This window comes from Astyanax mexicanus, chromosome 23, assembly GCF_023375975.1.
Source record: "Astyanax mexicanus isolate ESR-SI-001 chromosome 23, AstMex3_surface, whole genome shotgun sequence".
Classification (NCBI taxonomy): domain Eukaryota; kingdom Metazoa; phylum Chordata; class Actinopteri; order Characiformes; family Acestrorhamphidae; genus Astyanax; species Astyanax mexicanus.
Genome location: NC_064430.1, coordinates 9,133,289 through 9,149,336, shown reverse-complemented (window position 1 = coordinate 9,149,336; position 16,048 = coordinate 9,133,289). Strand labels below are relative to the sequence as shown.

Here is a 16,048-nt window from a genome sequence, read left to right as displayed (position 1 = left end):
GAGAGAGCATAGCTATTATCTTCATACAGCAGTTCACTTTTTAATGATTAAATTGATATACAGGCCTTTGGAGAGATGAACTCAGATTTCAGAGACAGAGGTTGGAGCTTTTATGAGCAGAAGGGTCTATAACTAATTTTACAGTTTGGTCTGGGAACATGATCCATCAGCTCAAACAGCCAGTTTAACTACTTATGACACCCAATCTCCTAGTACTCCTTCCACACAGTGCATTTGTTTTGCATTTTGTCACTTTTAGTGAACCAGCTGCAATGGTATCCAGACATGCATGTCTAGATGTGTGTAGATCCCCCTCACACACACACACCTTCCTCATTCCTCCACTACAGTAAAGATCAATCATCTAATCTCTCTGTCTGTTTAACAAACAGAATTCTAACTCCTCACGCAACACAAGATTTTTTTTTTTTTTTCGCTGATAAACTCACTAGTGCACTCTGGTTTTCTTTTAGTGCATTAAATAGTTTACACTATATAAAGAAACTGGACAATCTCAGAAACAGAATCATGACTGGGTCTTCCAGCATGACAATAACCCGAAACACAAAGCCAGGGCAACTAAGGAGTGGCTTTATAAGGAGAATTTTAGGATCCTGAAGTGGCCTAGCGAGTCTCCAGACCTGAACCAAACCTAGAGATCTGGAGAAGATATGTATGGTGGAGTGGGCCACAATCCCTGCTGCAGTGTGTGCAACTTGGTCAAGAACTACAGGAAATGTCTGACCTCTGTAACTGCAAACAAAGCTTTCTGTACCACATATTAAGTTTTTTTTTTCTATTGTACAGCTCTGTTTCTCAATCAGTTTCTCTGATGTTGTTATTTAAAGATATATGTTTAAGATATATGTATAAGTAAAATAAACATTGTTGTTTTAATCTATAAACTACGGACAACATTTCTCCCAAATTCCAAATAAAAGTCTGGTCATTAAGAGCATTTATTTGCAGAAAATAAGAAATGGATGAAATAACAAAAAAAGACGCAGAGCTTTCAGACCTCAAAAAATGCAAAGGAAAAAGGTAATATTCATAGTTTTTTAGAGTTCAGAAATCAATATTTGGTGGAATAACCCTGTTTTTTTTAATCACAGTTTCCATGCATCTTGGCATGTTCTCCTCCACCAGTCTTACACACTGCTTTTGGATAACTTTATGCCTTTACTCCTGGTGCAAAAATTCAAGCAGCTCACCTTGGTTTTACGGTTTGTGATCATCCAGCTTGCTCTTGATTATATTCCAGAGGTTTTCAATTCGGTGAAATCAAAGAAACTCATCATTTTTTAAGTGGTCTTATTTTTTTAGAGCTGTATCTACTACTTATTTCATGCAATAAAATGTTTACTTGGACAGAAGTATTGAGACACTTGCTAACTAAGTTTTATTCTGAAATCAAGGGCATTTTGAAGTGACTGTTTCTATAGTTTAGGGAAGATACTGATTCCTCCACTGCTAGATGCCTAAAACAAAGCCATTTTATATTGCCAGCTGGTGTTCTGTTATCTCTGATAATAATCTACTATTCAGTTCCCATGTGCACCATATCGCTGTGCTATTTATTTCGGCAGGTGATTTCATGTTGTGAGCTTGTATAAACACACGTGCCGACATCTACTGGATGGCATATTGCAGGAATGCATTCAAGCCTGATGATGCATGAAGCTGTGACAGTGGGCTGAAGGTTAATTTCCTCTTTAGTCCTGCATCATTACCTCGTTATGCAGAACGAAAGCGTTGCAACAGGTTTCTTCTGGGTTCATGTGAAGCTCCTCAGTGGAGAGAGAGGTGTGGTCAGTATGAATGGAGAACTGCCGCCATTCCTGTTCTGTCCCAGAGACAGGTATATTTTTGTTAGTGACATTTTGTCATGGCGATGGTGTGATGCTTGAGAAGAAAACTTTACCTGATGTTTCTCTCTAACACACATGAATGCATCTGTGTGACTTTAGGATTTCCTAAGCTGCTTTATCTATCCATCTATCCATCCATCAAGAAGTGCAGGAAAGAGACAGGGTGTGGAGAGTGAAAGGATATGACCAGCTCCAGCTTTTATTGAAGGCGTGAGAAGTAGAAAAAAAACATTAAGTGGCTTAAAAGATTCAATGCATCACAGTGCTGTACAAGAGAGTGGATTCTGCAATAATGCTCTTTTCTTCTTTCAGACAAACACATAACAAGCAGCAATCGGATAATAAAACCCAATTTATACATGTAGCCCTTCCCCATGGAACTAAGGGTGAACACACACTAGGCATGGATTTGCCCCCTCCCCACTCCCCCGCTGGCCTGCACTCACACTATGTTTAAACAATCCGTGCCCGAGCACGCTTACGTCATTACGAGCTTGCCATTGTTGTGCCAAACTCAGCACCCCTGCTATGAAAAGCACCCTCTCTCAGAAAGGCTTCTTCTTGATAATCCGCTTTAACCTGCGCCAAAATCACACAGTTATTTCAGTCATGAGTACATACACACTCTCAAGAGGGGGTGCTTTTCCTGGCGGGGATGCGAAATTCGGCACAACGCCCCCATGTTTGTTTACAGGAACGTTGCATCACTGACATCATCCCGTTCCATGCTCAGGCACAGATCACGCCCGACGTCCAAGTGAACGGTTCTGAATGATCACAGTCAATTGAGCTGTGCTTTGGCAACCGTGCCCTGGCATGACACAAAGTGCCTAGTGTGAGTACACCCTTAGAGAAGAGTTAGAAGTGATCGTGATGAAAATCCTCACCCTAAAAAAATGGGAGCACCCTTCAAGAACATCAAAATAAATAAATAACTGAACACTGCTTCATTAGCAGCTACTATCAATGCTCTGTAGAGGACACTATCGGTCTGTAGTGATGCAGAGGAGTAGAAAAAAAAAATAATTTAGTGTATCTTATTTATTAATTATCACCCACCCATAATTCCACAGTGAGAGGGAGCTCAAGTTTTTGCTTCCACCTTAAATAATGCAATAGCCTTATTGAGATGCCACAATGTAACTTCTGCACCATTTAAGGTGGTGCGGAGCTAGCTAGCTAGCTAGCTAACCAGACATACTATAAGCATTTTTATGCTTGGTATGATGAACGGGCCATAATTAAAATAACTAATGCAATGCTTATCTTATATTTTTCATCTATGTTTCATCTTTTCAATGATTTTTCATAACCCTCCATGTGTAGTTGTGTCTTTTTCACTTCTTCCAGCCCCTCTATTCCAACAAGAATGTTTTAACCCTACTCCTTAGCATGAACACCCAAAACTGAGGGGTAAGGCTAAATGGTAGGGGCAGGAAGAGGTGAAATAGAACTGAGCCAAAGTAACAAAAACAGAGATTAAGCGTAATCTTAAACTCCACAGCTGCATTTTGAATGGTGATTATCTACTGAAAGGAAAATATAGTGTAGAACAAGGCTTAATCCTGGTCTGCAAAGACAATCTCAGTTTCTTAAAGAGCAACACCAGTAAAATTACTAGAAAATGTACCAAAAGTTTACTTTAGTAGCTAGGCGTGTGTTCTGTTGACTTACACTTACATTAAAAAAAACACAATAATTGTTTGCTTGCCAGCGAGTCATGTAAGGATAGTGTTTGCCACATGATATTGGGGGGGGGGGGGGGGGGGGGGAACAACAACATTGTGACATTTTGTTTTTCGGGGATAGATACTTTGATGTTAAACAGATTTTTATTTATTTTTTGCACACTGTGTATCAAAAGGTTGGAATAATCATATATTATCTGCAAAAATTAAACGTTGCTGAAATTTCCTTTTGGATTAAGCAAGTTGTGGCATGATATATAAGGTTTAATTTGACTAATGTGACATGGCCAGGGCCCTATCATTTTTATTTATTTGTTGTGATTATTTTATTATATAATAATTTTATATAATATATAATATAATAATTATTTGTTGTTATTATTTTATTATATAGCCTCAGTTTCATGATTCTGTTCATGTTCTGCACATTGCAAAAACCATAGAACACTCCACTGCTTTTCCTGGAATGTGACTATTGCCCATTTCTCCCTAAATGCAGAAGACTTAAGTGCCAGAATGCAATTGCTGCACCAATTTTAAGGTGGAATGGGACATTTAGCAAGCTAGCTAGTCAGCTTCTTCTAAAGAAAAGAGCTATAATTTATAAATTTTTATATACATAAAAAAATAGCAATGATTATATGTGAACAGCGGAGAGATACAAGGTAAAATATAAGCAGGCAAGCCTGCTGGCTGTGGCTGTATAATGTGGCTAACGTTAATATGGTCATTAACAGCCCTTTACTGAGGTGATATGGGTGTTTTAAGGTGCAGAGCAGTATGGATCGAAAACCTGGGCTGAGGAACGCCAAGCTAACATCAGCAGTAGTAGCTAACTGGAGCAATCCTGGAGGCCTTAGACAGCTAAAGTTAAGCTGTTTAGATAGCGTCTTTCTGTTAAAATGACTCACCTGTGACTAGTTCACATGTTACGATTAACAGCCATTCCTCCAAAACCCAAAAGAAGCATGGGAAAGAGGTAGGGCTTTAAAAAAAAAAAACACACAGCTGGTGTTGCTCTTTAAAAAACATCACTAGCAGGACAAGATGTAGTGCACTGCCTGTACTTTGAGGCCTACAGCAGATTCCACTGCCACCGGTGCCATGATTTATGGAACCTGGCTCTGTATCAAAGCAATTTAAACATAATTCAACTTTTACACCAATAACAAAATCTTAAAAAGAGAGCAGAATGACAAAACCTTACGTGGATGAAGCAGATTAATTAAACATATAGCGTTTGGTAGTGGTGTGTACATACATGATGCTGAAAAATAAACACTGGACTTACTTATAAAGCAATAGTCAACAAATGTTTGTCTGGTAAAGACTGTACACGATATATATATGAGCTTCGGCATTCAATATGAATAAATAGTTGCTGATAAATAAAAAATAAAATCATTCAAAAAGGAATTGTGCAATGCTACAGATGATGTGTTAGAGTTAAATGTACTGCAATAAATGAAAATGTTACAACCCCAGAACAGAAAAGGTTGGGACGGTTTGGAAAATGCAAATCATTTGATAATAAACATCAATTCCTGCATTTCAGACAATTTATGAGTAAAGATGAACAAAAAATGCCTAATTTTTAGTCTCCAGCTGTGAGCTCTGGACTACAGAAGAAGAGGACCACACTGTTTGCAGGAAGAATGAATGAAAAACAAAGCACTTCATACCCTCTGTATCAAAACATCTTGCAAAGTGTTAAATCACACAAACCCAAGTGCTTGAATTGCAGGAATTGATTTAACAATTTAACAAATTAAATGCAGTTTACTAGACATAAAACATAAAATATAGCTTTAGAAAAAAAATGAGATCACTTCAGTTTCTGAATCAGTTTCTCTGATTTTGCTTTTTCTAGGTATATGTTTGAGTTGTTTTTGAACAATTCTTTTCGAATTGTTGTTTTATTCTAAAATATACTACGGACAATATTTCTCCCAAATTCCAAATAAAAATATTGTCACTTAGAGCTTGTATTTGCAGAAAATGAAAAATGACTGCAATAACAAAAAAGTAATGCAAAGAAAACAAGTTCATATTCCTAAACTTTTAATAGTTCAGAAATCAATATTTGGTGGAATAACCCTCGTTTTACTGCATCTTGGCATGTTCTCCTCCACCAGTCTTACACACTGCTTTTGGATAACTTTATGCCTTTACTCCTAGTGCCAAAGTTTAGCTTGGTTTGATGGCTTGTGATCATCCAGCTTCCTTTTGATGATTTTACAGATGGTTTTAATTTGGTAAAATCAAAGAAAGTCATAATTTTTAAGTGATCCCTTATTTTTTTCTGAGCTGTATAATATTTCACACTGCCCGCAATGAAAAAAAAATCTAAATAAATATCCAAAAAAAAGCTCTTGCATTTTGTTAATGTCCCACCTTTTTCTGGTTCTGGGCCGTAAATATCTGAATTGCAAATTTCTCAAAAACACCCCCCCCCCCCCTATGTTCTAATGCCTACATTCAGTGGTGTTTGCATAGGTTATCTGAGGCTTTCGGTGCTACATCTTGGATTATAGTGGATTCTTACTGTCCAGAAGCAGCTTGTCAGCTAGTCAGTTTTTGAAGCTCCAGAGCACTCAGGTAAGCTAAGCTTACTGAAGTCTTCGTCAGAAGAGGCCTGGTTTGGGGGTTTAGTGTTCTCATGCCAGTGGGGTGCTCGCTCTGGAGCTGGGCATGGGCTCCTCCACGCTCCTCTTCTTGCTTGTGTGCTTGCGTTTCCCTGTAAAACTCGGTCCTTCATCTGTCCTGCCTCCTTCTAGACATATGGCTGCTTCTCCGCTTCCTCGGCTAACGAACACCGAGGGATTCTGGGATGATGCCATTTCGAAGCGTTGCTCCGCTGCCTTCCGAGCTGCGGCCTTCCTCTTGGTCCTGGGCTGGGGGGAGGGCAGAGGCTGGGCTGCTGCAGGAGGAGGTAAAGCACGCTGGGTGGAGGAGGAACGGGCAGCAGCAGAGACGGAGATGGGCACAGAAGCCCCTGCCAAGGTTGCGGTGCCCAGCCGTGCCAGCGCTACAGGAATCTCCTCCAGAGACTCTGCGGAATCAGAATGGTACTCAGCTGGTGGGCCGGCAGCCTGAACGGGAGCCAGGGGGGGCAGGGTCACCCGCAGAGGGAACGCTGGGAATGGGAGGCGCTGGCTTAAGGAAGAGGACAGAGTGGCAGCAGCTACAGAGGAGTCTATGACAAAGGATACACAAGGGCACAAGGAAGACAAGTCACAACAGACACAATAGAACACGCACACGCTATTATAGAGAGAGATGCAACACTAAAATATTTGCTATACTTACAATATTAAAGGAATTGTTTGTTATTTTTTCTTCTTAAAAGACTACAAGATTAATGTTGCTAAAAATGACTTGAAAAACTTGATATGACTGCCTCTTACAATATCATGAGAACCAATACTTTTGCACCAAATCAATATAATAAAATCTAAAAATGTAACAGTAATTAAATGGAAACAAAAAGCAGCGAAATTTTAATCATACATTTTCCACAGCAGCGCTAAGCAAGGAACAGGATTCATACACGTTTTAACCAATGAATTTCCTTGATTTTTTTCATGACTTTTCCATGCCTTCAACAGACATGGACAATAAAACCAAAAATCAACTAAAACTATAATTAAAATTGATTATCGTAGGTCTAAAATGAATCAGATAAAATGTTGACACACAATCTTTAATAATAAAATGTGATGCTGAAGAACTTGAAACGTCAGATCCTGAGAAATTACTGAATTAACTCAGAAGATTAGTAGATCAAATTTCCATGACTTTTCCAAAACTTTCTGCGTATTTTTATTTTTCCAAAACGTATCCAAATTCAATGACTTTTCCGGATTTTTCATGACTGTACAAACCCTGAAGTAATAATATTCATATTATATTATAATGAATAATATTCATTTCATATTATAAGGCACACCTTCAATAAATGTCTATTTTCATACATAAGGCACACCAGATTATTAGGCGCATTATGCTGCACTAGTAAGGAACAGGGGGGTTGCCATGGTTTCCCTACTAATTCAGTAAAAGCCTAGATAAGTTAAGTAAACAAAACTAATTCTTAAAAAAAAAATATATATATATATATATTAAAGTCAATCGAGCGCTGGATGGTAATCTACACAGATTTCCCTCCTAAAAAAAATGTTCATTTAGGTGAGTAAATCACTTTTGTTTATTTAGAGTAAGCTTACATTTCCAGATTCCACTAAGGCTGGGTGCAGCAGCATTAGCAGCTAAACACTAGCTCTAGCGAAGGTACGTGCGAATGAAATTTACACTAAAAAAAGGCAGTCAGTCTTTTGGTAAAACAAACAAAAAAAATGCTAGGGCTGATTAGCTCAGCCACTGTTACTATCCTAGTCCTGTACAGCCTGTAATCAGTCAGCTGGAAAACAATTTGTTTGATTAAACGGGAGTAAACTGATACGAAGCGTGACAAGTGATGCAGAATCATTTATTACATTTAACTTAAAAAAATATATAAAATAAAAATAAATAAATAACTTTATGTTTTTTCGGCTCTTTTTGCCAGCTCCCTCCCACACTCCCTGCCGTGATGTTTACAGCAATGCTCTGATACAAAGTGCAGCGGGGGCCAAGGGGAGAGGGTAGACTGTGGACCTGCCACCAGTGCTTAAAAAAATTCTAATATTAGCGGAAACACTGCAGTTTGACTTCAAAATAAATTAGTCTAGCTACATTAGCCTCATAGCTTCAGAATATAACTACATAAGTTGAATCTAAACACCAGACATCTATGCCAATTAAGTGTCTGGTGTAGAGGGGAAATTAGATAATTATATATTTCTTTTTTACAAAACAATTCCTTTAAAAGTTAATATACCACTTCATATGCAGTCTTAAGCAAAGAGCTGTGGAAACACTAGGCTGATAATATTAATAAATTTGAGAAAATGAAAAACCAAGGGATTTCAACAAGACAATGACCATAGTCATTAAATAGGGACAGACCACGACTGGAAACTCAGCACGGAACCCATACACATCTAAAAAAACAATTAAGGGTGTGTTTACACGTGTAGCTACCTTTGTATACTTGTGTTTCCTTGGTCTGGATCAAGCAATTCCAATCAAATTGAACTAAAATTAAGGTGAAAGCAGTGACACATGTATGACACTAATCTGCAAGCAGAAGTCAAGGTGTGCCAAGACGTGCCCCAGTGCCCTTGCACAACTCCAGCTGCAAGGACGCATATAAAACAACAATCTTGTGGCATTATATTATCCATTTGGATCGTTTAGATGCCTTGGTTTGTTTGTTTTGTGTTCATACGCCACCCAAATGACACCAGAATCCTTTCAGAAACCTGTTCAGGTTCTCAGTTCGATTGCTTAGTGCATACAACGTTTTAAAAGATATTAAAAGCCTTTACATTTACTCTAATGGACTCTACTGCACCAACAGAGCAATCGAACCACAGTTCATTTTTAATCACACCAAAGCTAACAAATATAAACACACCCCTAATGGCTAGTAGCAAAAAAAAAAAGTGTAGATGGCTCACATGACAAACACTGTCACGATCATAGCTATGCAAACTGAATATATTTTTCATAGTGTTTAAACACCATAAATCATGGGGCATGAGGGAAATACTAACAGCACAATGACTTGCACCTTTTTGAATAATTAAATTGCAATAAAGGCTGCTTTAATGTAAAATTGTGCATTGTAGAGAAACATGCTGACATTGCAAATGCTGTATCGAACAATTACTGCTGTAAGGTCCACAGACCTACTCCAGCCAGCCACTTTATAAACACCACCTCTTTCTTTCTACACCCTGTCCATTTTATCAGCTTCACTTAGCATATGAGTTTCACATTTTTAAGATACATTAGTATAATTATATAGATGTATTACATACAGATTGATCTATTTTAAACGTTTATTTATTTTATCGCTGATGATTATCATTTACAGCCAATGAAACCCCAAAAATCAATGTCTTAGAAAATTATTATGTCTAAAACAAATTATATAAGGCCAATTGGTACTTTTGAGAGTGTGGGTAATGTGCCAAGTCCTGCTGGAAAATGAAATCCACATCTTCATAAACGTTGTCAGCAGAGGGAAGCATGAAGTGCTGTAAGATTGTGTGGAAGAACCAATACTGCACTGACTTTAGACTTGATAATAAAACACAGTGGATCAACACCAGCAGATGACATGTCTCTCCAAACCATCACTGATTGTGGAAACTCTACACTAGACCTCAATTAACTTAGACTGTACAGACTCTTCCTCCAGACTCTGCTTCCTTGATTTCCAAATGAAATGCAAAATGTACTGATAGTGAATGAAGTAACTTTTAAATGATATTCTAATTTTTTGAGATGCACTACTATATGACACATTATAATTCAATAGTTACAGATTGTTGTCCTGTAATCTGTTTCTCTGCACACTTTAGTATCCTCTCTTCACCTTGTTTCTCAATGGTCAGGATCACCACTGAGCAGCTATTATTATTTGGGTGGTGGGTTATTCTTTCTCAGCACCGCATACAAAGTGATACTTTGTGACATGGTGGGGGTGGTGGTGTGTTAATGTTTGTTTGCAGTGCTGCTGGAGTTTTTAAACACTGTGTTTACACAGTGTCCACTCTATTACACACTCCTACCTAGCTGCTCTATCATCTAGATGTAAAATCAGAGACAGAAGCTCATTTGTATTGGTACATTTGCTTTTCTACATTAAATGTTAATAAAAATTATAACATACAAAACGTGGTTAAGTCTAAACAAGTAAGAAAAAACGTTTTCTATATATTTTTTTGTTTTTATAATGTTTTAGTATATTTTTCTCTAGAATGCACAATTAGACACTAGTTTAGTTTAGTATCAACTCTTTTAACTAGTTTAGATGGCCTCTAGTTAGAAACTACCATGTGACTACTACTACTATGTGATAAATATGGGCCGGTGTGTGTTTAAATGCCAGAGTCTGGCTGTTAGCCTTTCTCTGAAGGTGTGGTAGTGTGTGTTTGGACCTTATCTTGCACAAGTAACAAGGCAGTTATTGAGGAGGCGAAGCTACGGTGGTGATGACTAAATTATGGGTAAACAAACCTAGTTCAAATAAAGCTGAGAATGTCACTTAGGCAGCCCTGCTTTGTGATGTTAGCACAATGATTAAGGTAACTTAAGAGTGCATAGTGGTGGCTTTTAAAACCATTTTGTGTGTGTGTGTGTGTGTGTGTGTGTCTTACCCTCAGCAGAGTGGTGTGCAATAGCTCTGCTGGAGCTTGTTTCAGTGGCTCGGTCATTTACCACTTCCGCTGGAACTTTACGAACTTTCTTCTTTTTTTTCTACACACAAAAAAAAAACAAGAAAGATGACAACTGTGTTTGTTACTGCCAGCAGGGTAGAGTGTGTACTGGTAAGAACATGGCAATATAATGTGTATTAGAGTGATTACAAATAGCAATTTGTAACAGTTTTTTATATGTTCCTAACAGGTGGTGTTCAGAATGTGTACCTGTGTGTGTTTGAGTGGACGAGCTGCTGGTTTGTGTTCTGTTGAAATGGGAGGCAGCAGCTCCTCTTCAACCATTCTCTCAGGTGAGCTTCTGACCCGGCCGTTACTAAACAACCTGCACAGACAGAACGCAGACAGGCAGAAAGGAACAGCAGGTTAACATATATATATATATATATATATATATATATATATATATATATATATATATATATATATATAAATAAAATATATATATATATAAATATATATATTTATTTTTTCCTCTTTTACAAGTAACATTATATGGTTCTCTGCAGCTGATTACAGATTATCACAGAATGATAAACGGAATGATAATTTTCTCTCTCTCTCCATCACTCTCCATCTCTCTCTCCCTCCATCTCTCTATCTCTAATTTTAGATAATTTTTAAAATGATCTGATTCATATGATTATCCCTGTATTAGAATCTGGTGTTTTTGGTGTGTTTAGAACTACACCAACCCACTCTCTATCAATCTATCTCTCTGTCTCTCTCTCTCTCCCTCCATCTCTCTCTCCCTCCATCTCTCTCTCCCTCCATCTCTCTCTCCCTCCATCTCTCTCTCCCTTCATACCTCTCTCTCCTCCTCTCCATCTCCATCTCTCTCCCTCTCCATCTCAATTAAATTCAATTCAAAGAAGCATTATTGGCATGACCATAGCAAATTACAGTATTGCCAAAGCATTAATTAATTAAATGATTAATTGAAGAAAAAAAGAACAACAATTGACCAGTTATAACATATACATAAATAATTCACATATACATAACTAATTTGCTACATTTAATTAGACCTTGATTATCATTGTAATTAATTTTTGGGATATTTTAGATTATTTTTTAAATTATCTGATTCATATGAGTATCCCTGTATTAGAATCTGGTGTTTTAGAAACTGCACTAACCAACTCTCTATCAATCAGTATCTCTCTCTGTCCATCTCTCTCTTCAGCTCTCTCTATCTCTATCTCTCCCTCTAGCTTTCTCCATATCTCCACATCTCTCTCTCTCTCTCTCTCTCTCTCTCTCTCTCTCTCTCTCTCTCTCCATATCTTGCCTAATCTCTCCCTCCATCTCCCTCTCTCCACATCTGTCACTCCATCTCTCTCTCCATCTATCTCTCTCTATCTATCTATTTTAATCTAGCAAAATTACATATTTTTAATTTCCCTTCCTGTGTAATTAGTCAAACTGTTTTATCTCTAAAGCTTTTAAGTAGTCTAAAGTAGTAGTAAAGGTTAAAGGGCGCCTTTTAAATAAACAAAACAACAACAAAAATAACCCTAAACTCCTCTAAAAAAAACCCGACTCATGAAAATGAACTCAGCATGCTGCTTTAATTGTTTTGACCTTTTGCATCTAATGACGGCTGCAGCTGAGGTCGGGGCAGCGGCTCTAAACATGTTTTTCTTCTGCTTTTAGATCACTGTGTGTCATTAAAGTCATGGGAAAATAATCTGATTTAAACTTTGTGTTTTGTAAAGAAAACTGTCTCCATGACAACAAGCTGAAAGCTGTTTTTGTCACTGACTTAACATCAGCTTTAACATTCACTTTCAACTTCAACTTCATTTACTTTACAACACACATTACACACCTCACAGTCCAGCTACACACTTTCAGTCACAAAAACAAACTATTTCAGGGCCATATTAGGGGTGGGCGATATGGCTCTAAAATATTATTACAATATTTCAGGGTATTTTTGCGATAACGATATACTTGGCGATATAGGACAATTAAAATAATTAATTTATTTCAGGAACATAGTATAAGAGTATAACAGCATAATCATAATGTGGCGAAATAAATAATATAGCATAAAATAATATAATGAAGCAAATAATACTGCAGAATATTTAATGCATGCATATAAACTGCAGACTAAAACAATTATACAATAAATACACCTAAAGCTTCCCAGTAAATAATATACTTCTTTTAAGACAGAACATCTCTATTATCACGATATGGATTTTTAATATCCTGATATTTTTGTGTCACGATATATTGTATACGATATAATATTGCCCACCCCTAGGCCATATGTTGTCCCAGAACTGATTGCGATAAATCAAATAACTTTAATTTTTTATACCACTTATAAAAACATAATACATGTATTCAGGCATAGTAATGTTTTTACACATTACTTTAAATTATTGCTAGAATATATCCTCACTTTCCACTCATTTTTGTATTTTAACCTTTTTGTGCACCAATAGTGTGAACAGAGATCCATATAATACATGAGTTATTAAAGAATCCAGATCCAGTTCAGTATTTTCCTTTTTACACTGCCAGCAAAAGAAACAACAGATGTACAAAAACACATGGAATTCTTATACGTACATCACTGGCAAACACTTTTTTTTTTTTTTTTTTTTTAGCTCCAGCTCCCCCAGTCGTGATTACTCTGAGAAGTCTGTGGATTATATCTTCACACTGTTTTAACTGTCTAATAAAAGACTTTACATCTCCACTCCCAAGTCCCAAACATTTTACCCAGCACTTCACTGAGGAACCCAATAGCATAATAGCATAATAACCCAATACAATAAAATGCCATTACTCTCACTTTTACGAGTCACTGTAAAAAATAAATCAATAGGCCACTAAGCCCTAGTTTTTCAAAAGGGTGTGGGAAGGATTTAAGCAGGGCTCACCCAGTCTGCTGGATCCCATAGAAAACTGAACTCATTCACTCAGAGTCAAAGCAGGAGGTTTGTAAAATGTGAGGCCCTGGGCAGCGATGCCGCGCCAATAATATTTGTTACTGTACCGTCTTAATTTATATATTTTTTTTTATATTAAAAAGCACATTTGCAACACTTTTAACTGTTTTATTTATTTGTATCTATTCTTTCAATCTCCTGATAAGCTAAATCTGAGTTCTCTCTCTCTCTAATATAATTATTCAAATTTTTAAACAAAGTTTGATTTATAAATATATTTCTAAAGATGTTTAATAAACATCTGCTGTGTTTACCATTGGCAGAGATGTAAAGTAAGGAAGTAGAACTACTTCACTACTGTACTTAAGTATTAAAATGCTGTATTTGTATCTATATGAGTATTCTTTTTTTACTTCAATACTGTACTTAAGTACTGTACTCAGGCTTAGTACTTAAGTACAGTAGTGAAGTTAAAAAAAAAAGAATACTCATATAGATACAAATACAGCATTTTAATACTTAAGTACAATAGTGAAGTAGTTCTACTTCCTTACTTTACATCTCTGCCATGTATCTGTATCTGTTTCTCCTGGAATATTTGTTTTAATCCTATTTCCACCTATTTTTACTTCACTCCTATTTTTACTTCACTACATTCTTTACTAATTCTTAAATTACAATTATTCATTTAGATGTTTTTAATTTGACTAATCTTTGTTTTAATTATGTTTGAATCATGTTTTATCCATGCTTTATTCTTATTTTATTCTTTTATTTTCATTTTTATTGTTACATGTTTTTGTAATTTGACTGTGTATTTTCTAATTTGTAAAGCACTTTGAATTACCATTGTGTATGAAAGGTGCTATATAATTAAACTTGCCTTGCCTTACATATTTTTCCACCAGTTTAATGCTTTTGCTCGGGCACTTTTTTTTTTAGCATCGTCACTCGTTACAATTCTAAAAATGTTGTGAATCCAAACCCACATCATCACTAAAGCCAGAAGCGGGTTATTTTATCATATCGGCCAAGATTTCTTGCATTGGTTCCCAATCAAAATTCTGTACTGTACTGTACTGCACTATAGATGCAGAACTGGGAACTTTAAGAACTTTACCAGCCTTAAGCTAGATACAACATTGCACTACTGTTATACGGGTTCTATTTATATTGTCACTTGATCTTAATCACCATTAATATTGCACTATTATCTTCTGTCTCACAAATGTCTATTGTGTTTTTGTTGTATTGTACATATAGTGTTTCCCACTCATTTAGATTTAGATTATATATTTATTTCTTTTTATTTCTATTTATATATCTATTTCACCCCCACCACTACTGCACCTTGTTCTGTCTCATGTATGTCTGTGTCCCTGCTGCTGTATTGTACACATAGTGTCTCCCCTTTTTCTTTATTTTTCTTTATTATCCATTATCTGTACTTGCTGTAAAATTGGGAAGGAGAGTAACGTAATTTCAATTCTATGTATGTCCTGTACATATGCAGCATTGACAATAAAACTACTTGACTTGACTTGACTGTTAGAAACAAAATGTATGTGTTGGTTTGATTTGAGTAGGAGTGGTAAACAGCCAACTTACTCAGGTCCACCCCGTGAGCTCATGTTGTTAGGGTCCTCCACCTCCATCTCAGGATTGGTGTAGCCTAGAGTGCCTGAGTAGCTCACATCCTGAAAGAAACAAAGACAGAAAGACATTAAGAAGCCAGAGAGAAATAGAAAAAAAAAAGAAACCTAGAAGAAAAAGAGATCAATTAGGTAAAAAAAAAAAAGTCAAATAAAAATGTATTATTTAAAAAACATCAAAGCAAGGAAATAAGACAGCAAGTAAAAAAAATATGTATATATATAAAAAAACTGTAGTAATTGGGAAATTAAAAAGTAAAGAAAACAAGGAACCCCCCCCCCCCCAAAAAAAATAAAGAAAACAAGCAATAAAAAATGAACCATAAAAATAAAGAAAACCAAAATATAAAAGGACACAAAGAATAAAAAAAAATAAAGGGCAAATTCAGAGTTCAATACAACAAGACAACAAGGAATAAAGAAACCAATATAAAAACATAAATCAACATACATATTAACAAATATGCAAATTCTCCAGTAGAGAGTACACAGTTTAAAGTTATATATGTATATAAATGTGATGTGATGTGTGTACAGTGAACGAGTTGTGCATGGGCACATACGGTAAAACACCATGGTAAGGTGACTCTAAAGCCCAACACC

At 36.4% G+C, this 16,048-nt stretch overlaps 1 protein-coding gene across 1 annotated transcript in view; it reads right to left on the bottom strand.

Annotated features, from left to right (window-relative positions):
* Positions 1–3,551: 3,551 nt before the first annotated feature.
* The window catches only part of zdhhc1 (zinc finger DHHC-type containing 1), a 31,772-nt gene continuing 19,275 nt past the window's right edge, over positions 3,552–16,048 (bottom strand). The window contains exons 8-11 of the mRNA XM_049471173.1: positions 15,402–15,490; positions 11,095–11,209; positions 10,825–10,924; positions 3,552–6,752 (exon numbers count right to left, since the gene is read on the bottom strand). Coding sequence (XP_049327130.1) covers positions 6,214–6,752; positions 10,825–10,924; positions 11,095–11,209; positions 15,402–15,490 — 843 coding nt within the window. The 3' untranslated portion in view covers positions 3,552–6,213. The remainder of the gene's footprint in view (positions 6,753–10,824; positions 10,925–11,094; positions 11,210–15,401; positions 15,491–16,048) is intronic.